This window comes from Chrysemys picta, chromosome 13 (genome assembly GCF_011386835.1).
Source record: "Chrysemys picta bellii isolate R12L10 chromosome 13, ASM1138683v2, whole genome shotgun sequence".
NCBI lineage: Eukaryota > Metazoa > Chordata > Testudines > Emydidae > Chrysemys > Chrysemys picta.
Window position 1 is genome coordinate 1,680,935 of NC_088803.1, and position 24,719 is coordinate 1,705,653.

A 24,719-nucleotide genomic window follows, 5' to 3' on the forward strand; every position below is an offset into this window, starting at 1 on the left:
TCCTGGCCTTTTTTAAAGTGTTCCCGGGTTTTTTGATGAAAACACCAAAGACTTTTTGAAGAAACTTTCAGAGAAAGTTTTCCATTAGTCACCCCGTCTCCCTCTCCAGTTTTGTACCCGAGGGAAAGTTAGGGCATCCCTGCCCTCTGGGAGGTGTCACTTTCCATGGGGCTGAGGGAAGATATCCCCCTTGGAGACTAAGCAGAGCCAGCTAGCACTGAGTCGATAGCTTAGTCCTCCCATCACTCTTTTTAAGCTGCACAACACGAATTGGGGGACCTTGCTAGGTCTCGGAGGAGATGGGAAATTGCAGCAGCCTTCACTCTGTGCCCTGTTCGGACCTTCTGCAAATGGCAATTCAGCTTCGTGGGTCAGCAATCTCTGAACCCACAATCTATGTCTTCCCTCTAGGACTAGGGCGAAAGCCCAACACATGGTGCATTCAAAGGGCTTAACTTAATTCCCCTAAATCCCTTTGACAATTAATAGGGGTCTGAATGAAAACCCCATTGAAATCAGAGGAAAGATGCCCATTGACTTCAGTAGGCTTTGGATCAAGCCCGAGCTCTGACAGACATAAGCAGTAGTAGGCTAGTATCCTTTGCAGTCCTCCAGGTTCTCACAGCAGGCTGCCTCCGTTTTTGGGTATATGAGACACGTTGTGTATACAGAACACACAAACTTTCAGAGATTCGAAGGCCAGAAAGGAGCATGGTGATCATGTGCTCTGACCTCCTGCATAGCACAGGACTTCCCGAAGTTCATGCTTGCTCCGAGTTCAGTCGCAGTATGGCTTAGAAAACCAGCCGGTCTTGATTTCCAGATTTCCAGCGATGGCGCATCCACCACAGCCCTTGGCAAGTTGCACCAGTGGTTCATTACCCCCTACTTGCATTAGGAAAGGTCAAAATACAAACATGTTGAAGTTACCAACATGACAGCTTTCAACTGATCCTCACTACGTTGTTTTTCCAGTTTGTCAGTTCATAACAAATGTTGAGATTTCAATGTTTCCATCATTTCGATTTGGGATACGAAATCTCAAAAATTCTTGTGGGATGGGAAAATTCTTCCCTCCGAGGCCCACTCAGGAGACCTGGTTTCTGGTGTGACGGGTTGGGCCCCTGGGGAAGTCACCCGATGTGCTGATATCACTGAGTCTACCTGTTCTGCCAGCCTGGGCCCCTTTAACCTGTCTTGCTGAGCCAGGCTCTTCAAACCTCCTCTAGCGCACACAGGCAGGGCCACCCCCAGCTGCAGATCAGCTCTGGGAAGACCCAGCTTCAGGGACTTGCTCCAGCACTCAGCTGTCCATCTCCCTTGGAATATATTATATTCGCCTCTTCCCTCAATGTGGAAGAGGGTATGCACAATTTCTCGCTCCCCTCCCCCCCAATTTATAAATCACCTAAACTGGGTTGTATTTTACATCAGAAATAAATGTAGTCACTATAACAGGTGTAATTTACGTAGTTAAGGAGGTAGCAGACAGAACAAGGCTGATTATTAAGAAAATAAAACAGAGCCCACAAACGAAGCTTCATACACTAAAGAAACTGGCTCCATGTAAGTTCTCACCCTAAATGTGGTTCTAATAATCTTCACAGGCCAGACGCCCTTCCAGCCTGGGCCCAGTTCCCCCTCCCCCCCAGTTCAGTTTTAGTTGTTTCCGGCCGTCACCTCGGGTGGGGTAATGGAAGAACTGACAACCAGGATGACTTCACTCCCCACCCTTAAGTAGGATTTGCATAAGGCGGGAGTCCTTTGTTTCCTAGTTTAACCCCCCCGTGGAAAGTTCCAAGAAGTCCCAGGTCATGTTTTAGCATCAGGTGCCAAGACCACCTGACTCTGCAGGGCCCCTGTGGCCATTCTTCACAGGGTGACCCACACGGTCACAGGAAGACTGAGCTCTGTTACAGTCCATTGTCCTCGGCGATGGGCCGTCAGCGCTGTCTGGCTTTTCCATTGTTCTACCTGAAGTGTTCGCAGGGGGGGCGTCACCCAAAGAAGCACAGTTGAAATACAGATACATAGTCAATATTCCTAACTTTAGACACAGGAATGATACAGGCACACACACAGGATAATCACATTCAGTAAAGCAGAACCTTTCCGATGATACCTCACATGACCCATCTAGCATAAAGTATCTCTCAGTTATGTCATATTCAGATCACCAGCATATTTTCATAAAGAATATGGAATGAGACGTCACATCTGGTTCCTAGTTCTGCCACTGCCCTGCTGTGTGCCCTTGGTAAAGTCATGTCCCTTCTCTCCAGCCTCCCACCCGTTGTCTATTTAGGCGGTCAGCTCTTTGGTGCCCAGCTGTCTTTGTGCGTGCAGCCCCCGGCACAGTGGGCTTCTGATCTCTGTTACTGTGTGTCTCATCATCCACAAGGAGCAGATTTTGGTCACCCACTGCTGACCTGTGGTGGGATTCAAACCCATACCTCAGAGAATAGCTCAGAGAATAGCTTGTTCAGTGGCAGGGAGCTAGCTAAGAACTTGAGAAACCCAGCTCCAATTCCCTCCAGTGCCCCAAACTCCCTCTGTGACATTTGGGCTCTGTGCCTCAGTTTCCCATCTGTAAAATGAGGACGATAATTCCCTACCTGTGAGAATAAACACATGAAAGATGCCCAGCTATTAGAGTAATGGAGGCCAGATAAGTACCTTAGTTAAATAGATTTTGGGAACTGAAAAAATGAAGAAAAAAAAATCCAATAGGGGTACATTTAAATGTTTCATTTCAATTATGACAATTTTTTGTCTTTTTTGGTAACCTTTTCTCATGTCTAATTAGTTTGAATTTCAAAATGAAGTCTTATGAAACAAACCCAAGTCCAGTTTTCCAGTGATGACAGTGTCAAAACCAAAAGTTTCAAGGGCTTCAAAACTTTTTTTTCAAAAAAATTGTTGAGGAGTGATTCACCCAAATGGACCCACCTTTGCAAACCGTTTTGGTTTTGATGACTCAGCATTTTGTCAACAAAAACATTTTTTTATTGACAAAGTCCTGATTCACTCCGGATTTTAAGGTGGGATAAGACCATTATGGTCATCTGGGCTGATGTCCTGCATGACATTAGCTCCTGCATCCGTTTCTATGGTTCATGATCTTCCTCCCATTGGCAGCCCCCCCTGGAGTGACTCCTAGGAGATGAGGACCCTGAGGGTGCTGCCTCCGCAAGTAACATGCAATTAAGGAGGAAGCTCTTGGACAAGTCTTTATCTCAAAGCAGCATCCGTCAGAGATGCCCAGACACGCACCAACTCCTTGTCCACTTGTTTTACTCAGTGAAAGACTCCTCAGTCCAACTGCCTGCATGGAGACCATGAAGATCTCTGCTCTGCATTGGGATGTAGCGTGGCGAGAGATAGACCATGCTGCTACTGGAGAAGGTCTCGACTAGACCACGCTGCCTGGAATCTAGCAACAGCGAGTGCCCCAGCGTCTGCTGGGCCATGGGTCTCGTGACGCACTGATGCCGTTGCAAAGGTACGTTCACACAAGTGATTGACATGACTGCGCAGATGTGATTCGCGCACTAGGGAGTAGGACAGCAGCAGTGTGGGTGTTCCCCACTCACAGCACAGACTCACCAACGCACTAATCCACCAAAAATACAGCCCCCCGCCCCGCAGTCACAGTGGCTACACATGCACACGCTAATCTCACCTCTCAGGTAAGTCAACATTTCTGCTGTGCCGAGGTGGGAAAGCTTCATTCCAGATGATTTATATCATCCAGATGGTGTTGTCCTTGAACACCTCAGGCAGTTAACACAGTTCACGCCCAAACCCCGTTGCCAACTCTGTCCGCATATCTATTCAAGGGACACCATCATAGGACCTAACCACATCAGCTGGACCATCAGGGGCTCGTTCACCTGCACATCTACCAATGTGATATATGCCATCCTGTGCCAGCAATGCCCCTCTGCCATGTGCATTGGCCAAACCGGACAGTCTCTATGCAAAAGAATAAATGGACACAAATCAAACATCAAGAATTGTAACATTCAAAAACCAGTAGGAGAGCACTTCAATCTACCTGGACACTCAATAACAGACTTAAAAGTGGCCATTCTTCAACGACAAAAAAACCTTCATAAACTGACTTCAACAAGAAACTGGAATTAATCTGCAAACTGGACACCATCAAATTAGGCCTGAATAAGGACTGGGAGTGGCTGGGTCACTACAAAAACTAATTTCCCCTGCTGAGACTCACCCCTTCTTGTCAACTGTTTGAAATGGGCCACCCTGTTTACATTGGCCTCATTACCACTACAAAAGTGATTTTCCTCCTGTTGAGAATAGCCCACTTCCACTTTAATTGCTTTGGCTCGTTAGCACTGACCCCCCATGTGATAAGGCAATTCCCATCTTTTCGTGTACTGTGTATATACATTTTCCTACTGTATTTTCCACTCCACGCATCTGATGAAGTGTGTTTTAGCCCACAAAAGCTTATGCCCAAATAAATTTGTTAGTCTCTAAGGCAGGGGTCGGCAACCTTTGGCACGCGGCTCACCAGGGTAAGCACCCTGGTGGGCCGGGCCAGTTTGTTTACCTGCCGCGTCTGCAGGTTCGGCTGATCGCGGCTCCCACTGGCCGCGGTTTGACGCTCCTGGCCAATGGGGGCTGCGGGAAGCAGCGCGGGCCGAGGTATGTACTGGCCGCCGCTTCCCACTGCCCCCGTTGGCCTGGAGTGACCAGTGGGAGCCGCGATTGGCCAAACCTGCCGACGCAGCAGATAAACAAACCAGCCCGGCCCGCCAGGGGGCTTACCCTCGTGAGCCGCGTGCCAAAGGTTGCCAATCCTTTCTCTAAGGTGCCACAAGGACTCCTTGTTGTTTTTGCTGATACAGACTAACATGGATACCACTCTGAAACCTGTTTCCATTCTAATGTAGAACCATAGAGAGTTTGGGGTTTTTTGTATTGCTTTTGGATTTGTGTGCTTTTTTCTTGGGTGTCTGGTTTCATTTATTATTCAGTTCTTATTTTTTCATGTTCTTTTCTGTGTGTTTTGATTTCAATTTTTATTTTTATTTCTGCTTTGGGGGTTTTTTTGTGTTCAGTTTGGTTGGTCATTTTAACAACAGGGTCAGATTTTTCAAATTAAAAAAAGAAGAAATTATTGAGGGTTTTTTGACACCCAAAATTTCATCTTTGAAAACTGCTCAATTTTCAAATGGAGAAAAATGTCAAATATTCACAGGGAAGTTTTCAAAACCAAAAATCAATCAGATTCAAAACTCAACAGAATGAAGTTGTCTGTTGTAAGAGTTAAACAATGTTTTAACATTTTTTTTTAACCTCTACTTTTTATGCTTTTCTATTTCATTTTTGGAATAAATGGGTAATCCTTCTAGGCATCTAAATGCGTCCTTACGCACCTAAACATCTTTAAAAAGCTGGCCCTTCTTTAACCTCCTTTCCTGAATCTGTTTGGAATAAAACAAAGACGTGAAATATTTAAAAGGTTAACGCGTAGAAAAGAAGTCAAAAAGAAAAGCTGCCTGGTTCTCTTTGTTATCCTGGGGTGCCTCCTTGTGGCTACACTTAAAATAACTTCTCACCACTTTAAAAAAATCCTTTTCCTACTTCAGTAAACACTGTCATTTCTTTGCACACTGTGTCCGTTGGTTAATTTGAGTGTCTCATCACATTTTACATCCTGGTTCATTTATGTGAGAACAGAGGTGTTGAGAGAATTCTGGGAATGTCCCAGACTGGAATAAGTCTGTCTTAAAAAACAAAAAATCAAGGGCTGGAAAAAATGTCTGAAAATGAGGGATTTAGGGAACTCAGTCTGTTTAGTTTATCAAAAAGAAGATTGAGAGATGACCTGGTGACTCTTGGGAAGAAAATACCAGGTACTAAAGGGCTACTGAATCTATTAGAGAAAGTCATAACAAGAACCAGTGTAGGAAGTTAAAGCCAGCCACATTTAAACTGGAAAAAAGCCACAACTTTTTAGTGGTGACGGTTACGTAACAACTGGAACAAACTACCAAGGGAAGTGGCAGATTCTTGGGTCTGTGATAAATCTGTGAATCTGTTCATGGAAGAGCCCATTATAATATTCATCCACTGGGGCAAACTCCAGGCCTGCTTTGATCTACACAAGAGAATAAGGGTCTACTACTGGTGCCAACCAAGAGAGTGCCTCCTTTTACATCCAGGTTCAATTCCCAGCAGAGCTTGTCAGAAAGTAGAGTGGGTTTTTTTTTTCCTGCAGAAAATGTCAATGAAAATAAAACAAAAAGTGTAACTTTTTAAACAAAAATAAAAAATGATGGCCAACGTTTTTGGTTTACTGAGGAAACTAGAAAAATTTCCAGAGAGCCCGCACATTTTTCATAGAAACTTTTGTTTTAATCAAGAAGCCAATTTTCTATCCAAAAAAAATTGACAGGGAAAGTTTGGACATGCTTTCATCCCTCACTGAGCAAGGAACCATGAGAAGGGCTGGTAATACATGAGTTGTCTATAGTCAGATGTTTGCTAGTCAATACTCAGAGTCTGGGATTTGACGGTATTTGGACGTCTAAGCTCCCTTTAGGTGCCTTTGAAAATCTCTGCCTTTCAGACGTGCTTGAGGCCTCTTTAGGTTTGACATTAGTGCTGGGTGGGGACTGGAGTTCTGTTTCACGAAACATCCCGTGATTCTGAATTTCTTTCTATTCTGAAATGGAATGAAAACAAATTTCAAATTTGTCCATGTCACAATTTTTTTAAAAAAATAATATTTTGGGGTCAGTCAGGATGTTTAATTCTGATTCTGGCCTTTCAAAAAACTTTTACATTTTTTTTTAATTTAAAGCAATAGTCCTTTCAAAATGAAATTCAGTTGAAATGCTGTTTAAATGGGATGTAACAAGATTACCAAAATGCTTCCTTTAATGTTGTTGAAAACATAATTTCATATAAATCAACATTGTTTTTGAGCAACTTTGATTTCCACAAAAGATGGCATTTTTCATCAAAATTGTTTGGTTTAAAATTTCCCCCAGACACATGGCAGACAATACTCCAAGTGTCATTAGCTCCAGCCCTGGAGTTTCTCTTGAGCCACATACCCAGATCGATAGACGTGTTCATGAGCGCTTCAGTCGCATGAGATTTTAGATGCTCAATTCTAATTCAAATGCCCCCCAACTGCCATGAAAACAAATAGGCGTTTGGGTGTCTGAATCCCAGAGGCAAACTCAGAAATCCCAGCATCTATCCCCTCTTCATCTAACAGCCATGGGGTGAAAAGACCAAGATATTCTCATTGATATATCAGGATATTTTGGTACTTGCCCTGAGGTTACCAGCACTTATTGGTGTGTGTGATGCTGTGGACTGTTCTCCAAAACTCTGGCCTAATGATTCCAGACGAGCAATGCGATTCCACATTGCTGCCCTGGAGAAGACAGAATTGATTAGTCCTGGGGATAGAAACTAAGAGCTGCATTGGTGAAAGCACAGAGATGTCTCCGTAACTCGCCTTCAGTAGCAGTATCCTAACGCAGGTGCTCAGGCATTATGTTACCGAGAGTCACAACAGTACACAGAGAGACAGAGGAGACTCCAGTGGACTAGAGAAGATCTCTAGATGTGGCTGGATGGACAGACAGACAGATACTGCGGCGAGAAGGATGGATAGATAGAGAATGTGGAGGAAAGGGTGCTTTAGATGGATGGGGAGATACTGAACAGGAAAGGTATGGATGGATAGATGGAGATATGATATTTTTGATGCATTTTCCTCAGAATTGGTGGAACACAACATATTTTTACAGTCTTCCAGCCCTTACTGATCTGAGCCACAGCCCAGTCCCACAGAGAGAGGGAACGGTGATTGCAGAGTTCTGTCATCTTTGGCCTTCTGCAATGTGAGTATGTGACTCTTTTCGCATATTACTCGTTGCTTTGTAACTCGGTTGTTTGTAACCCCTGCATTTGAACCCACATATTGACCCTTCCCCTTTTTGGTGAAGTGGGAGCATGGTCTAGTGGTTTCATAGCAGAGGCGATCTAGGGGTGGATTCCACACCATGGAAAGGGAATGCATCTTGAATAAATCAATGGCATTCCTGTGCATTTACACCAGAGGGACTGCCAGGAAAAGGACGGATGGGCCAGTAGTCAGGTTCAATCTCCTGTTGCAGCACAAATTTCTTGTGTAACCTTGGGTGAGTCACTTAGCCTCTCTGTGCCTCAGTTGCCCATCTGTAAAATGGGCACAATAATTTCAGGTGTCTAACGGGAAAGCCAAAATTTTCAGGCAAGCGCAACTTTCCTGCAAATGAAGTTTAGTTTAAACCCCATTTTTCTAATGGAAATACGTTTCAGTGGAAAAAACGGAACCAGCCCAGATCCCTACCTGACTCATGAGGGAAGATGGATGGATAACTAATAGAGTGATGGGCACATATCGTGCTAATAGACAGAGTATGTATTGGGTTAGATAGCAACATACAGTGAAGAGAGAAAGATGGGGCGAAAGGGGGGCTATATATGGTGATCGATATTGTGGTTGGGAGATAGCTAGGTATATCCTGTTACAGGAGAAAGCGAGGGAACTGCATATGTGTGGGGTATGTAGACAGATTCCCAGGAGGGAGGGAGGGATGGAATAGACCGATAGAGGAGCATGTATGGAGCTGGAGAGATAGATAGGTTTGATGGCTATGCAATACTGATATATAGAGGGGGAGGTATGGATCCGAGAGAGAAGGGTGTGTATAGGAGGCATGTAATAGGATACATGGAGAAGAGGAACATCTGATCATGGGAGAGAAAGGAAGGCTGTATGTGGGGCTGGCACGTACCAGGATAGATTGGGAAGATAGATCTATAGCCCCGTGCATGGCTGTATGGGACAGTGCCTTATTTGCCTTACATTCATGCCACGGGTTTCTTAGGCTACGTCTGTCCTACAAAGTGTGATTCGCTTGCTCAGGGCCACACAGCAGCACTAGTTCTCATTGAGCTTGGGTCAGTAGGAATAGACTTGTAGCCGCAGTAGCACAGGCTGAGCTGGGCCGAGTTCAAATCCTCCAGAAAGTTGTGGGTATGTACCTGATACGGCTCAGCCCGGCCACGGCCGGGACCATGGGTTTGCTATTTATCCTCATGCTAGATTATGTGCACACGAGCAGGGGAGTCACAGTCCTAGTTCACAGTGTGCGTAGCCTTCCAGTGCCCTGTCTCCTCATGCCCCACAGGTGAGCCCGTAGCACGGCCGGAGGGGAGATGGACCGAGTTCACCCTGCTGGGTTCCCGATGGGGCGGCAGGCGGAGATCCTGCTCTTCGTGGTGCTGCTGGCCATGTACCCCCTGACCTTGACTGGGAACATGGCGATCCTGGGTGTTGTGCCCTCCGCACCCCTAGGTACTACTTTCTCGGCAACTTTTCCATCGTCTTCACTGCCATCATCACCCTGCAGCTGCTCAGCAACCGCCTCCCAGGGATAAATCCATCTCCTTCGTCGGCTGCATGGCTCAGTGCTACTTCGTCTCCTTCCTGGGCACGGTGGAGTTCTTCCTCTTGGCCTGCATGTCTGCAGCCTGCTGCACTACCCCGTCCTCATGAACGGCCGCGTCTGTGTCCAGACGGTGCTGGCCCGTTGGCTGGGTGGATTCCCAGCCATCATGATCTCCAGGTTGCCCTATTGCCGTTCCAATGTCATCGACCATTTTTCCTGTGGATTTTGGCCCTGTGGTGGAGCTGTCCTGCACTGACACGTGACTGACTGAGCTGAGGGACTTCATGCTGTCGTCTGTGGTCATCCTCGGCTCGTTCATCCTAACGATCGTCTCTTACACCTATATCATCTCCGCCATCCGGCACATCCCCAGCACCACGGGTTGGAAGAAATCCTTCATCACCAGCACCGCCCACCTGACCATCATTTCAATATCCTGCAGCGTGGCCATTTTCATCTACGTCTCCCCATCACAGAAGGAGATCCTGGGTTTACCAAAAGCACCTGCTGTGATGTCAACCATTGTGAGTCCATTTCTGTAAGGACTGACGCTGTCAGGGGAGCTTTGAAGCAGTCTCAGAGGCAGTGTCGGCAGGTTGTTGTTGAAAGGTTTGGGGAATTTCAACAAAGCAGAGCAGTTTGTTGCTAAGAAATTTCATGGGAAATGTTGGACTTTTTTTCTTAATCCAACCGGACCATAGCAGCTACTGTGATAAACCTAACTTTAAGAGAAAGCTATTCCTGGGGTCCGAATGCTGTTAGGTGGAGGCAATTTTAAAAAATCATGCTGGGAAATTTTTCCTTTTAATGGAAATTTTTATGGGGAAATTTAAAAATTTTCTTCATAAGTTGTTAAATGAAAACCCAATTCCTTTTTGTGATTTTAGCCGCTGAAAGTTAATGTTTTCAGTTTACTAAACAAACAACAAACAAACAAATTAATTTTCATCTGACAAAACCCAGAACATTTTCAGTTTATGGATTTCCAAAAATCCCCCAAAATATTTGATGAAAATTAGGTTTTTTTTTTCTTTTTTCTTGATTTTGTCAAATATTTTAAAGGGGGAAAACATGATTTGGTGATCAGCTGTGCAGTTAGAATTACAAGCTAGACAAATTCACGCTATTTATATGGGCTTCTAACTCTTAACACTGAGTGAAATTTCTAATTTTGTCAGCATTTTGGAGATTTTTTTCCTTCGAAAAATTGAAATCTGTTCAGGATTCAAACTGATTTTTTTTTATTTTAAAGTCAAATACATCATTTTAACTTCCTGGTTTTTTTCTTTTCCCACAAATAAACCAAAAGTTTTGACAGAAATGGGAGAATAAAGAAGAAAAATCCCCTCAAAATGTGAAGCTTTATGTTGTGGGGTGGGGGGATGGGGGAAGGAGGCTTGATAAAGGCGGAGAGCATCCAGGCTGGATAAATTCAAATTAGAAATGTAGTGCAAATTTTTAACCATCAGGGTAAAGAAGCTATTGGAACAACTTGAAGAGGGAAGTGGTGGGTTCTCCGTTACTTGAGTCTTTTTAATTGAGACTGACTACCTTTCTAAACCGAAACTGCCAGAGGATGCACCTCAAGACACGAAGGTAGCAAGATTCAAAGCAGAATTGGACATTTTCTTGGGTAACAAGAATACCCTGGCTCAATATTAGGAACATTTTTTACAGGAATTTTAAACTTCCTACTACAGTAAAACCTCAGAGTTACAAACACCAGAGTTATAAACTGACCGGTCAACCGCACACCTCGTTTGGAACCAGAAGTATGCTACCAGGCAGCAACAGAGACCAAATCAATAAATAGGCAAATACAGTATTGTGTTTAAATGTAAACTACTAAAAAAAAAAAAAAAAGGAAAGTTTAAAAAAAAAAGATTTGACAAGGGAAGGAAACTGTTTCTGTGCTTGTTTCATTTAAATTAAGATGGTTAAAAGCAGCATTTTTCTTCTGCATAGAAAAGTTTCAAAGCTGTATTAAGTCAATGTTCAGCTGGACATTTTTTGAACGAACAACCATAATGTTTTGTTCAGAGTTACAAACATTTCAGAGTTACGAACAACCTCCATTCCCAAGGTGTTGGTAACTCTGCGGTTCTAACGTACAGGGTTTGAGACAATCTTGGTGGTTAGGAGGGGACTATCATGGGGGCAGATGATACTACATACGCACACTGCTAGCACAGCAGTGACTAGTAGTAAATATTTAACTGCTGTAGGGTTCTTGCAACTTTTTATGACACATCTGGTGCTGGCTACTCTCTGAGCCGCAGACTGGGCAAGACGGATCAAGGGCCTGACTTGTAATTTCTATGTTCTTCTGTAAGATCTGTTTAGGTTAGGGGCTCAGTGCAGGAATCAGTGCCCTGGCTTGTATCATGCCGGAGGTCAGGTGAGTACAATGGTCCCTTCTGGCCATGAGTCTCGACCAGTCCCATCCTGCAAGTTCAGTGAATTGACGGGACATTGACAAGGGAGAGCGCCACAGCGAGAGTTACAATAGCAAGTGCACGAAGAGCCCAAGCTTGTGATCTTCAGTTCTTAGGACATAAAGTCCCAACTCCCATTAATTGCCAAGAGGAACTGGTCCTTTGCTAACTTTGAACGTCTCAGCCCCAGAGCTTTGGAAGAGTCACTAGACATCATTACTGAGCGTGTGAGCTCTTAGGGGCCCGGATCACATCTTTGTTCTGTGTTTATAGAATCCTGGGACTGGAAGGGACCTCGAGACGTCATCTAGTCCACTCCCCCGCACACAAGGCAGGACTGAGTATTATCTAGACCATCCCTGGCAGGTGTTTGTCCAACCTGCTCTTAAAAATCTCCAATGATGGAGATTCCACCACTTCTCTAGGCAATTTATTCCAGTGCTTAACCACCCTGACAGTTAGGAAGTTTTTCCTAATGTCTAAACCTTCCTTGCTGCAATTTAAGCCCATTGCTTCTCGTCCTATCCTCAGAGGTTAAGAAGAACAATTCTTCTCCGTCCTCCTTGTAACAACCTTTTATGTACTTGAAAACAGTTATTATGTCCCCTCTCTGTCTTCTATTCTCCAGACTAAACAAACCCAACTTTTTCAATATTCCCTCATAGCTCATGTTTTCTAGGCCTTTCACCATTTTTGTTGCTCTTTTCTGGACTTTCTCCAATTTGTCCTCATCTTTCCTGAAATGTGGTGCCCAGAACTGGACACAATACTCCAACATCAGCGTGGAGTAGAGCGGAAGAATTACTTCTCTTGTCTTGCTTACAGAACTCCTGTTAATGCATCCCAGAATCATGTTTGCTTTTTTTGCAGCAGCATCACACTGTTGATTCATATTTAGCTTGTGATCCTCTATGATCCCCAGATCCCTTTCCGCCGTACTCCTTCCTAGGCACTCATTATGCGGCACCTAGCTCCTATGCAGTATAAACAATAATCATGGAAGCCAAGGCTGGGATTCTCCAATGAGCCGAAGGACGTTCGGCACCCACAGTTTCTGGTGCTGAGAGCTTCTATCAATGTATTTTTCCAGGAAGCAATGGGGATTGGCATTAATTTGTGCCTGGGCTGTTCCAGTTTATAATAAATGCAATGTCACACCACAACTCTCCGTGCAGTTTTGTGTATAGGTGCTTTTTAAACTAGTGCTTCCATTCCAGGGTCTGTGAAAGTTGTTAAAGTCCCACGGCTGAGAATCTCGTGAAGCGCTGATTTCATTCGCTAACGATCAATTCCTTTAACCCTCTAGATAGGGTCAAGTTTCTAAAGAGGTTCCAGTTGTGAGGTTTGCACACGGCAATATCCGTGTGTGAATCTGCACCTGGGAAACGGTTCAAGATGCAGAGTTTGGATTCCAGAGATGGGCCTGGTGACTTCAGTTTGCAAATCAGGGCCCAAAACTAACGGTTTTAATTTGTGAGGGAAAGAAAACACCTTTTCAATGGAAAATGGCTCTTCACACTAATCATTTTCACATTGTGTGAAATGTGGTTTTCTTTTTTTTTTAGTCAAAATGAAATTAATCTAAAAATTTCATTTCAGTTCAAGTTGAAGTTAAATGGAAAAAAAAAATCAGGTTTTGATTTTTTGTATCCTTCCTGCACCTCCTTTCCCCTCCCTTCCATTGGACAAAACAATGGCTGGGCAAAAGGGAGGAGACCATTTGATTTGAAACAAATTATTAGCAGATTTTAATTTTTTTTATTGAATTTTCAAAAAGAAAAAAAATTCACAGAAAATACTTAACACTTTTGAGCAGTTCTGCCAACAAAGAGCACTATAAATAAATACTATGATTAAGGCTCCGTTTTCGTCACAGAGGTCATGGAAGTCACGAATTCCTTGACTTTCTGTGACCTCCGTGACTTCTGCAGCAGCCCGTGCGGCTGGCCTGGGAGCTGCCTGAGCCACCTATCTGGGCCCCTCCACCTCCCAGCAGTAGGAGTTTGGGTGTGCGGGGGCTCAGGGCTGGGGTGTGGTGCAGTGCTTACCGGGGGGGGGCTCCCCTCCCTCAGCTCCTAGCTCCATGTGATGCCTCTGCCAACAGGCACCGCCCCCACAGCTCCCATTGGCTGCGGTTCCCAGCCAATGGGAGCTGCAGAATCGGGTCTTGGGGTGGAGCAGAAGCAGCAAGTGAAGCTAGGAGCTGGAGGTCACCACTGCCCTGGAGCTGGTAGGGAACCTGCCCCAGTCCTGCCAACCCCACTCCCCCAGCACCCGCGACGTCCCCCAGGCCACCCCCCGCCAGCACCCATGGCACCCCCTGGGCTGCCCCCATCAGCACCCATGGCATCCCCCAGGCCACTCCCCCAGCACCCACAGCACCCCAGGGCCACCCCCTGAACCTCCCCCTCCAAGTTTTAGTCAGGGCTATATAGTACAAGTCATGGACAGGTCACGGGCCGTGAATTTTTGTTTACTGCCCTTCACCTGTCCATGACTTTTACTAAAAATACCCGTGACTAAAATGTAGCCTTAACTGTGATTACTGTATTTCTTGTGAGGATGGTTATCCATTGGAGCAAGCCCCAAAGGGAAGTGGTGGAGGAGTCTTTGTCTCTTGATGTCCTCAAATGGAGATTTAATGCTTTAATCAAACACAAGTTCTCAAACTCACGGCAGGGCTGGCTGGGTGAAGGTTAATGACCTGTGACGTACTAGAGAACAGAGAGATGGTCTACTGGTCCCTTCCCTAGGCGTCTAGCTCTCCCCAGGTGTTCTATTGCAAGCTGGGTTTCCTAGCTCGGGGTTCAATGTTCTACTGGGCAGCAGGGCACCTTGGCATGGAGTGTTGCAACACCGAGCACAGCAACATCTACACACCTTTACGGACCTGGGCCAGGCAGGCTGCGGATTGTCAGAAGGGGTCAGCACTCACCTACCTCTGCTCCCGTTAAAGTCAGAGCTGAAACTCCCACTGAGTGCAAACTAAGTCAGCACAGAGTGCCTTTGAAAAATCCCACCTTAAGTGATTTGCCAAAGGTCGCATGCAGCAGCTGTGGCAGAGGTAGCATTTGAACGCAGACATCCTGAATCCTAGTCCAGTGAGTTAACTGTAAATCTGCCTTCCCTATCAATCCGTCTTGCCCATCACTGTAGTATCTGACCACTTATTAAAAACTGGAAATCAGCCCTGAAGTTCATAGTGGTTAATGATTACTGCTGAGCCCATAAATCATTCCCTAGGCTGGCGCGTGAGCATCTGCCCAGCGATACACGCTGCTAAATTGCTTCCCCAGAGAAGAGAGAAGAAATTAGCCCCTGGAGGTGTATTTGCTGGGTTAAAATGACCCATCTTAGCACAATGGTTCCTCTGCAAAGCATCTGAGATTTGCCATGAAGAGAGAGAAGAGATTTCTTAAATGTAGCAAACTCTCACCATGGAAGCACAAAGCCTGTTGCAGGGTAGAGTCCGGTATCTCTCTCGCTAATCGTTGTACCTCAGCGGCATCAGAAGAGCCAAACGTGGGTATTTGTACAGGTTCCAAGATTTCATTTACCCAGCTTGGGCGAGACTTGTTTATGAAATTTTAATCTGAGAATTTGCTCAGTGAAATTTATGATCTGTTGTTCAATGAATTCATTTTTTCCTCACTATTCTTCCAGCTTGGGGGAAAAGGCACAGACATATTGTATAACAGTTTATTCAATGGATTTAATGAGGTGTTTTTTTCAATAAAATATTAGATGCTTTTTTTTTTGTTTCCATCACTCAAAGATGGCTAAAAATAATGAGTAACTTATTCTGATCTAGGCAGCGTGATGCAGAGGAGAAGGTGACTGTGCATGGGGAGACTTTGGCAAACCAGTAAAGTGCCTGAAACTACTATGGCTTATTGTTAAAGGCGGCCTAGTCAGCAGGCTGTAAATTGGCCATTCAGCAATCTCGGCTTGACTAGGGTTACCATTCGTCCAGATTTACCCGGACATGTCCTCCTTTTTGTGCTAAAAATAGCGTCCGGGGGGAATTTGTAAAGCACTCACAATGTCCGGGATTTCCCCCTCCCCCGGCACAGCAGAGCGAGCGGCTGGGAGGGCTGCAGGAAAGTCCCGGGCTGGACTCCGGAGCAGCTGGAGAGGAGCCGGATCCGCCCTGCATTCTGAGCAAGTGTCTCAGCACAAAGTGCAGCCCTCCCCTTTTGCAACTGGGAGCGGTTTCTGCCATGCAGCGTAGCAAAACGGGAGCGAGAGCACTTTGTGCTGATACAAGGGCAGCTCTCCCCTGCAGCCCGGTCCGGGCCAGGGACCGGGTTTTGTTGTGCAGGGCCAGGGACCGGGTTTTGTTGTGCTGGGGAGCTCAGCCACGTGTCCGGCTCGCACAGAGCCCAACACCCTGTTCTGAGCAGCAGGGTAAGGGGGGCAGGAGAAGGGGCAGGGAGGTTCTGGAGGGGGCAGTCAAGAAACGGGGGGGGGCTTTTTGGGGGGAGTGGAGAAAGTTTTGGGCAGTCAGGGTACAGGTAGGGGGTAGGGTCCTGGTGGGCAGTTGGGGGGGGGTCTTAGTAGGGGGCAGTTAGGGGACAAGGAACAGGGAGTCTTAGGTAGGGGGTGGGGTTCTGGAGGGCAGTTAGGAGCAGGGGTCCCAGGAGGGGGCAGTCAGGGGACAAGGAGCGGGGGGGGGGTAGGGGGCTGGGAGTTCTGGGGGGGAGCTGTCAGGGGGCAGGAGTGGGGAGAGGGATCGGAGCAGTCAGGGGAGAGGGAGCAGAGGGGTTTAGATGGGTTGGGAGTTCTGGGGGGGGCTGTCAGGGGGCAGGAGTGCGGAGAGGGATCGGAGCAGTTGGGACAGGGAGCAGAGGGGTTTAGATGGGGTGGGGAGTGGTTGGATGGGGCGTGGGAGTCCCAGGGGTCTGTCTGGGGGTGGGGGTGTGGATAAAGGTTGGGGCAGTCAGGGGACAAGAGGCAGGGAGGCTTAGATAGTCCTGGGGGGCAGTTAGGGGCAGGGGTCCCAGGAGGGGGTAGTCAGGGGACAAGGAACGGGGGGAGGGTTGGGAGGTCGGGGGGGCGGGAAGTGGGAGGGGCAGGGGCGGGGCTAGGGCGGGGCTCCTCCCGTCCTCTTTTTTGCTCGCTGAAATATGGTAACCCTAGGCTTGACCAAGGCAGGAGGGGAGGGGTTTTGGGGTGCTACAGAAAGGGCAACTTGACCCCGTGTCCTTTCTGATAAGAATTGTGTTGAAGTTGCTGACACATGCATTTTAAAAGAGTAGGATGTGCCTCAGGAATGTCTATTGGGGTCTCAAGGCTGCAAACTCTGGAAAAACCCACACCTGGTTAATCAATAATCAGAAGGAACCTCTTGCTTGATCATTGACACTGCTTACTTAACAAGGTTTCTTTAAGGGACGTGATTCTATTACTAATGTATAAATAAGGGGGAAAAGCTTGAGATAGTTGGATTCGTTTGGGGACTCTTTTTGGACTTGCCCTCTGGATACATCTTGCGGTCCCCACAAGATTTGGCCACCGGAAGCCTGCCACTGTGTCACTCGAGAGCCCACTCAGCTTTGGTAATTATCAAGGGTTGTGGGTGTTTCACTGATCTTGTTGTGGACGTGTGTAAGTCCTTGAGACTCAGTAAAGCTTAGCTTTAAGTGAAAGCACTCTTGTGTTGTCCTGTTTGCGCCAGCCAGCTATTGGTCGGACGGCCGTGTCTCCCCTGATTTATTTCCTGACACCTCCTCACACAAAGTAAAAGTTACCAAGAGCTTTGGGTTGAAAGAATCCCAGGTAACAACTGGAGTTCTGTACTGCTCGTCTCTAAGAAAGTGAGTATGTTTACACTAGTGTTGTTCATGTGTCTAGACTGGCATTTTCAGATGAGCCTCAAGGAGTTAGACACTCAAATCCATTGAAAGTCATTGGGAACTGGACACCTAACTCCCTTGGTCACCTTTGAAAATCTTCATCTCCATAGTCTAAATTTTCAAAAGCATCTGTTCATTTTGGGTGCCTCATCTTTTGGCCTGCTTATGACATCTTAAAGGAGCCTGATCAGCAGAGAGCACGTCCTCAGTATTTTCTGAAAATCAGGCTTACTTAGATACTTAAGGCCAGATTGTTAAAGTGTGTAAAGATGCACATAGGCATCTAGTGGGCTTTTCCAAAGTGCCCAACTCCCATAGATTTCAATGAGAGTTAGGTTCCTAGTCACTCTTGAGAATGCTACCAGGCACCTATATACTTCTTTAGGTCCCTAAATACATTTGGCTCCTTAGAGTGTAAATGCTTTGATATTGGGACCATGTTTTGTTTTGTGTTGCTCTTCTTTGCTGCCTGCCTCGGTTTCCCCATCTGTCTCACAGGGGTAACAATACGGCCCTCCTTTGTGAAGCATTTTGAGATTAGCGCCAGGTATTGCTATTATTTATTGTTGTTGTACAGCGTCTAGCACATTAGGTCCCCGGCAGCAGCACTGTGTCTCAATACAATTAATTATAATCAACATCGCAGTTTGGTCACCCCAGAAACTAATGCAACCAACATCACGCTAGTCATTGGTCTGCTTTCCCGCGGGTATACATCTCTCTGGCTGAGTTGAAGTCAGTGGGCCAGATCAACAGCTGGTTTTGAAGGGATGTAGCTCCATTGAATTCATGCAGGTTTTTATCGGCTGAGGATCACATCACATCCTCACCTCTCAACCCGCTGAGGCCCAAACAAGAAACACAACGTGTGACAAACACCGCAGATGAGTGACTCACAAATTATTCAGTCAGGGAACTTGATGATGTGGGATTCCTTTGTAATGGACTCTTTCTCTCACCAGGGTTGGATGTCTGTTTCCAAACATCAGTGTTGTGGTGCAACAAGAAGCTATACATTTGGTGAAGGGATTCACGAGCGAGGTCCTTTAGACTGTTGCACACAGGAGGATAGACTACATGATCATTCTGGTCCTATTTGTCCTTAGAATCTAGGAATTGATGAACCTCTGATTCATGATTGTCTACATTTCTGATGTTAATCATTTTGCACAATTTAAGTGAGAGGAGGAATATCCCATCTGTGCTGAATGTAAGTTACTGTGAGTAAAAATCATTAGATTTAGAGCTGGTCATAAAATTTGGGTGTTTTTTCTGGCTAAGGAAAATGTTTTTTGTTCAAAAACTCGGAAACTTAAAATGTTCACCCCAAACTTTTCAGAGACCATTTTCCCCCCAGAAAACTGCCAGAAACTGAAAATTGTTTGGTTCAAATGTGGAAAATATTCAGTTTTCATATGTTGCTTTTCTGGTGATATATATATGAGCAAAAGAGAAATGTAGGGCTAGCTTTTCAAAGGTTTTTAAGCATCTAAAGATGAAGATAGGTGGTTGGTGGGATTTTTTTCTAAGTGCCTAAACATATTAGGCATATAATGTCTATTGATTTCAATGGGATTTAGGTACCTATGTGCTTTTGAAAATCCTTTAAAATACCTTTAAAAATCTATCCCTAACCTATGTAGACGCTTTTGAAAATCCCACTAGACACATAGCTGCATCTTTTGGTGCCTGAATTCCTTTGCAAGTGTGGCCCATGGACACTTACCACCACCATTTTCTTTTAGTCAAAATCCAGTTTTCTGGGGCTTTTTGGTTTTGTTTTTTGAAAATTTCTGACAGTAGAATTTCACCCAGATGTAGAGATGCCCCCAGACATGAAGGACATTTGAGAGTTATGATCTGGCCCCAAGATTTGACAAACCCTACTGTATAATTGTTTCCTTATCCCAATAGGTCAATGGGGAATGGAGAACCACACTTCAACTGTGGAAGAATTCATCCTCTTGGGGTTTCCCATCCGACAAGAGACAGAGATCCTGCTCTCTGTGGTGCTGCTATACTTGTATCTTTTGACGTTATTCAGCAACATGGTCATTCTCTGCATTGTCTACGCTGACGGCCGCCTACACACCCCCATGTACTTCTTCCTCTGTAACCTCTCGGCATTGGACCTATTTTTTACCTCGGTGACCGTGCCCAAGATGCTGCAGAACCTCCTCTCTGGAGATAAATCCATCTCCTTTGCTGGCTGCATGGCCCAGTCCTACTTCTACTTCTTCCTGGGCACGGTGGAGTTCTTCCTCTTGACCTCCATGTCCTACGACCGATATGCTGCCATATGCAGCCCGCTGCACTACCCCATCCTCATGAATAGCCGTGTCTGTGTCCAGATGATGATGGCCTGTTGGCTGGGTGGGTTTCTCTCCATCCTCTTCCCAACCATCATGATTTCCAGGTTGTCCTACTGCCGTTCCAATGTCATTGACCATTTTTTTTGTGATTCTGGCCCCTTGCTGGAGCTCTCCTGCACTGACACGCATCTGATTGAGCTGATAAACTTCATGTTATCTTCTCTTGTCATCCTCTGCTCATTAACCCTAACGATTATCTCCTATGTCTTCATCATCTCCACCATCCTGCGCATCCCAACCAGCACTGGCCGGAATAAGGCCTTCAGCACCTGTGCCACCCACCTGACCCTGTTTCTCATGTCCTGCAGTATCTCCATCTTCATGTATGTGACGCCGTCACAGAAGTCCACCTTGGGGACGCGCAAGATCCCTGCGGTGCTCAGCAGCATAGTTAACCCACTGCTAAGTCCTTTTATCTACACTTTACGGAACGACATGGTCAAGAAGGTCTTGAGGGAGACTTTTAGCCACAGCAAAGCACTTGTATTTCATAGCGTGGGCGGATTATTCCTGACTTGCAGAAAGAGAAGTGTAGCATAGGAATGACCAGATCCATGGGTCAGACCCATCGTCCATCTAGCCCAGTATCCTGTCTCTGAATGTGGCCATCACCAGATGTTTCAGAGGGAGGTGTGAGAAACCTCACAGCAGCCAGATGTGGGATAACTTGCTCCTCATGAAGGACTCTGTTACTTAGAGGGTGAAAGCAGGAATTTTTATATCCCTGCCAAAACTAAACCTGCCCTTTTTACCATTAACTATTCTAACTTTGGATATTTTTGTCGTCGATATAAATATCCAGTCCCTCTTTGAATCTTGCTAAATTCATTTTTGGTATAATTTAAGGCCAGATCAGACAATTAGGTCATCTAGTCTGACCTCTCCTGTATATCCCAGGGCATTAAATTTCACACTTTTACTTCTGTACCTTCTTGGCCTCTAATATCCTGTGGTAATGAGTTCCATAGTCTAACTGTTATATGAACAAGCATTCCCTTTTGTCAGTTTCTGCATTTGCCACTTTCAATCTCATTGACGTCCCCCTTCTGCTTGTGTTAAGAGACAGTGAGAACAGAAATACCTGATTTGCCTTCACTATTTTATTGCCTTTCATCATGTCATAAGAACATAAGAGAACATGAGAGTGGCCATATTGGGTCAGATCAAATGTCCATCTAGCCCAGTATCCTGTCTTCTGACAGTGGCCAACGCCAGGTGCCCCAGAGGGAATGCACAGAACAGGTAATCATCAAGTGATCCATCCCCTGTCGCCCATTCCCAGCTTCTGGCAAACAGAGGCTAGGGACACCATCCCTGCCCATCCTAGCTAATAGCCCTTGATAGACCTATCCTCCATTAACTTATCTATATCCCCTCTTCTCTGTCTCCTATCTATGGTTAACCATCCCAGTCTTTCCAATCTGTCATCATGTGAGAGTTTTCCCATGCCCCTCCATTCGATAGTATTCTTTTTGGGATGGGCGGACAAACACTGTGAACAGTACTTCACAATGCAGATAGGCAGCTCTGGACAGGCCAATCCACACTGTAGCATCACTAATTCTGTGTAGAGATTGTGCTATCAGAGTAGGGTGTGCAAAATGCAGTCATTGGGTCCGTCTACACTTATGGCAGCATGGAGAGTGCAGACACCGCGTGTCCAGCTGGACTGGATATAAATAGCTGTGTAGATGGCGAGGCACGGCTTGTGTGAGTAGAAAAGAGTTTCCTACATGCATGAACCCCAGGGTATGTACCCGACACAGCTCTCTAGATGCCCAAGTCATGTTTCCCACTCTACACTGTTATTTTCCATGCTGTAGTGTCTCACTGCCTCCCCACAGCTTTTCACTGTGGCTCATAGTTAGGTGAGTAGTGCCTGTACTCTCCACGCCACCATAGCTCTAGCAACAGATTCATAGCAGATTGTAAGCCTAGAAGGGACCATTCGGTCACCCAGTCTGGCTTCCTGGCTAACAAAAGCCGTAGAATTGTTTCCCCTTACTCCTGTATTGAGCCCAATAACTTGCATTTGACTAAAACATCTTCCAGAAAGTCGTCCAGTCTCGTCAGGAGATGGAGAATCCACCACCACCTTTGGTAATTTGTCCCAGTGTGGAAAGCATTGTGCCCTAGTTCTGATTTGAGTTTGTCTGGCTGTAACATGCAGGCAAAGGTTCTTCTCATGCCTTTCTCCAGCAGGTGACAGAGCCCTTGTAGTGTCTGGTATTTGTTCCCTCTGATGGTACTTGCACACCAGAACCAAGCCATATCGGTGCTTCTCAAATGAAGTTGTGTGTGTGGGGACCAGACCTCAGACTCAGACAATTTTTCCCGAATATCCCATCAGCTTCCTTTGTCACCTTGGGAAAGTCATTCAATCTGTCTGTCAATGGGGCCAGATCCCCGGTGGAGTAAATCAGTGCAGCAACCCTGAAGATGGTGGAGTTATGCTGATCGACACCAGCAGAGGGTCACATAATCCTTTGGCAATGGGGTCAAATATCTCAGAAATAGCCTCTCATCTGGATCTCGGGGTATGCTGGCGCCCAGCCCGGAGGTTAAGAATGATTAGTGGGTTAGTAGGATTCCCAGGTCTATTCCCTGGGCTCTTGGCTAATGATTACAACTCAGTGATGTTCATTGAAATTGTTCCCCTGAGAAGACGGAAGTGATTAGATCCTATTATGTGCTGGGTAAGCTAGAGGAACCAGCTTCAGATGAAGGCATGTCATCCTTAGCAGGAAACACAAGTGCCATTTTCTATATGAAGAGGACAGATTTCTTCAGTACAGGCCACCAGTGACCTTAGGATCACTGTAGAAGGCTGTATGCTCATCGTGTGTTGTTAGCAAGCAGAGTCCAGGAGCATTGCATAGAATAAACAGCATTAGCTAGGCTTATTCTGTTATTCTTACTACACCTCAGCATAAACCAGGAGTGATTCTGTTCAGGTTAGATGGACTCATGTTCTTACTCACTCCAGTGTTATTCAGGAGTCACTCCACTGGAGTCAATGGGGCCTGTTCTGTCACGCTGGTGTAAATCAGGAGTCACTCCACTGGAGTCAATGGGGCCTGTTCTGTCACGCTGGTGTAAATCAGGAGTCACTCCGCTGCATTCAGTGCAGCTGATTCCCCTTTCATTCATCCTGATGTCAACCAGTGGTAACACCAAAGGAGTCAGTGGAGCTGTGACGCTGTCAGTAGTGTAAACGAGAGGCAAATCGGCCTTACTCTTACTTCTAGTTCACAAGCGTTAGCTTTGGAGGAGCAACGTAAGACTAGGGAGGCTGGATCAGACCAAGGGCCTATCTAGCAGCGTCTTCTGTCTCCAGCAACGGCTGGAACCAGCTGCTTCAGGGGAGGAGGCAAGCAAGCCTGCAGTGGGTAGTTACGGGATAATCCACCCACGTGGGACATTTCTTCCTAAAAACAAACTAACAAAAAAATCCATAGCATTATAGCAAATGTTTGACAAAAAAAGAACAAAACCACAACCTAATATACATGAAATATTTTCATAATCCCCTCCCAAAATTATTTTAATAAAACAACCTTTAATTTTTTTTTTAATTGAGCAGTTTCACCGACCTGCTAGGTGACCTTGGGAAAGTCACTTCCTGCTCTGCATCAAAGGTTCCCCATCTGTAAAGTGGGGGTGCTGACACTGACCTCCCTAACCTTGACCGTAACCTGATCAGGGGCGGCTCCAGGCATCAGCATACCAAGCGCGTGCCTGGGGTGGCAAGCCGTGGAGGGCAGCCTGCCGGTTGCCATGAGGGCGGCAGTCCGGCGGCTTTCAGCGGCATGCCTGCGGGAGGCCCACCGGTCCTGTGGCTTTGGCGGCAATTCGGAGGTGGGTACGCCGAAGGCCCGGCACCAGCGGCCCTCCCGCAGGCGTGCCGCCGAAGGCTGCCTCACTGCCGTGCTTGGGGCGGCAAAATACATAGAGCCGCCCCTGACCCTGATACTGACCTCCTTTGTACACAGCACTTTGAGAGCTACTGACGGAAAACTCCAGTTACAAGCTCAGCGTTATCGTGCGATACTAAAGCTGGTGGGGGAAAAAAAATAAAAAACTTGTGCTTTGAATAAGCATGTTGGGAATGTTGGAGTTGTTACTGGGAAATGTTTTGAAAGTGACCTAATTTTGTTTTTTTGTTTTTTATATACTTAAAAAAAATCATTATTTTCCTTCTGAAAATTATCAAAAATGTTTTCAGTAAACTAATAATTTCCATAAGGCATTCTATATTGTTTAAGGCCATCTCTATATAAAACCAGGAACATTTTCATTAAAAACAGGTCATTTTAAACAAAAATGTTTTCATTCCACTCATTTCAAGTAGCTCTACTAAATACTAAAGCTGGCTGAAAAGGAAAATCTGTATTTTGACAAAAATATTGAGGATTTTGACGTTCTTTTAGTTGAGTAGAGATTAAAATGGGCCATTTTCTGTGATTTTTAAAAAAACTAGCGGTGATTCTTTTGTAGTTGAATTTCTTTTTTGAAACATGGGTTTTGGTAACCAATTTCAGTAAGCAGTATATTAAAGAAAGCAGT

The 24,719-nt window shown here is 45.8% G+C and overlaps 1 protein-coding gene across 1 annotated transcript; it reads left to right on the forward strand.

Annotated features, from left to right (window-relative positions):
• Positions 1–19,706: 19,706 nt before the first annotated feature.
• Positions 19,707–20,714, forward strand: LOC135975497 (olfactory receptor 6J1-like). The gene has a single exon (XM_065566621.1). It carries the CDS (start codon positions 19,707–19,709, stop codon positions 20,691–20,693), a length of 987 nt encoding a protein of 328 aa, XP_065422693.1. The 3' UTR covers positions 20,694–20,714.
• The last annotated feature ends 4,005 nt before the right edge of the window (positions 20,715–24,719 follow it).

What these genes read in the sequence shown, in the direction of transcription:
- LOC135975497 (XM_065566621.1), top strand. Translation starts at nt 19,707, where the DNA reads ATGGAGAACCACACTTCAACTGTGGAAGAATTCATCCTCTTGGGGTTT.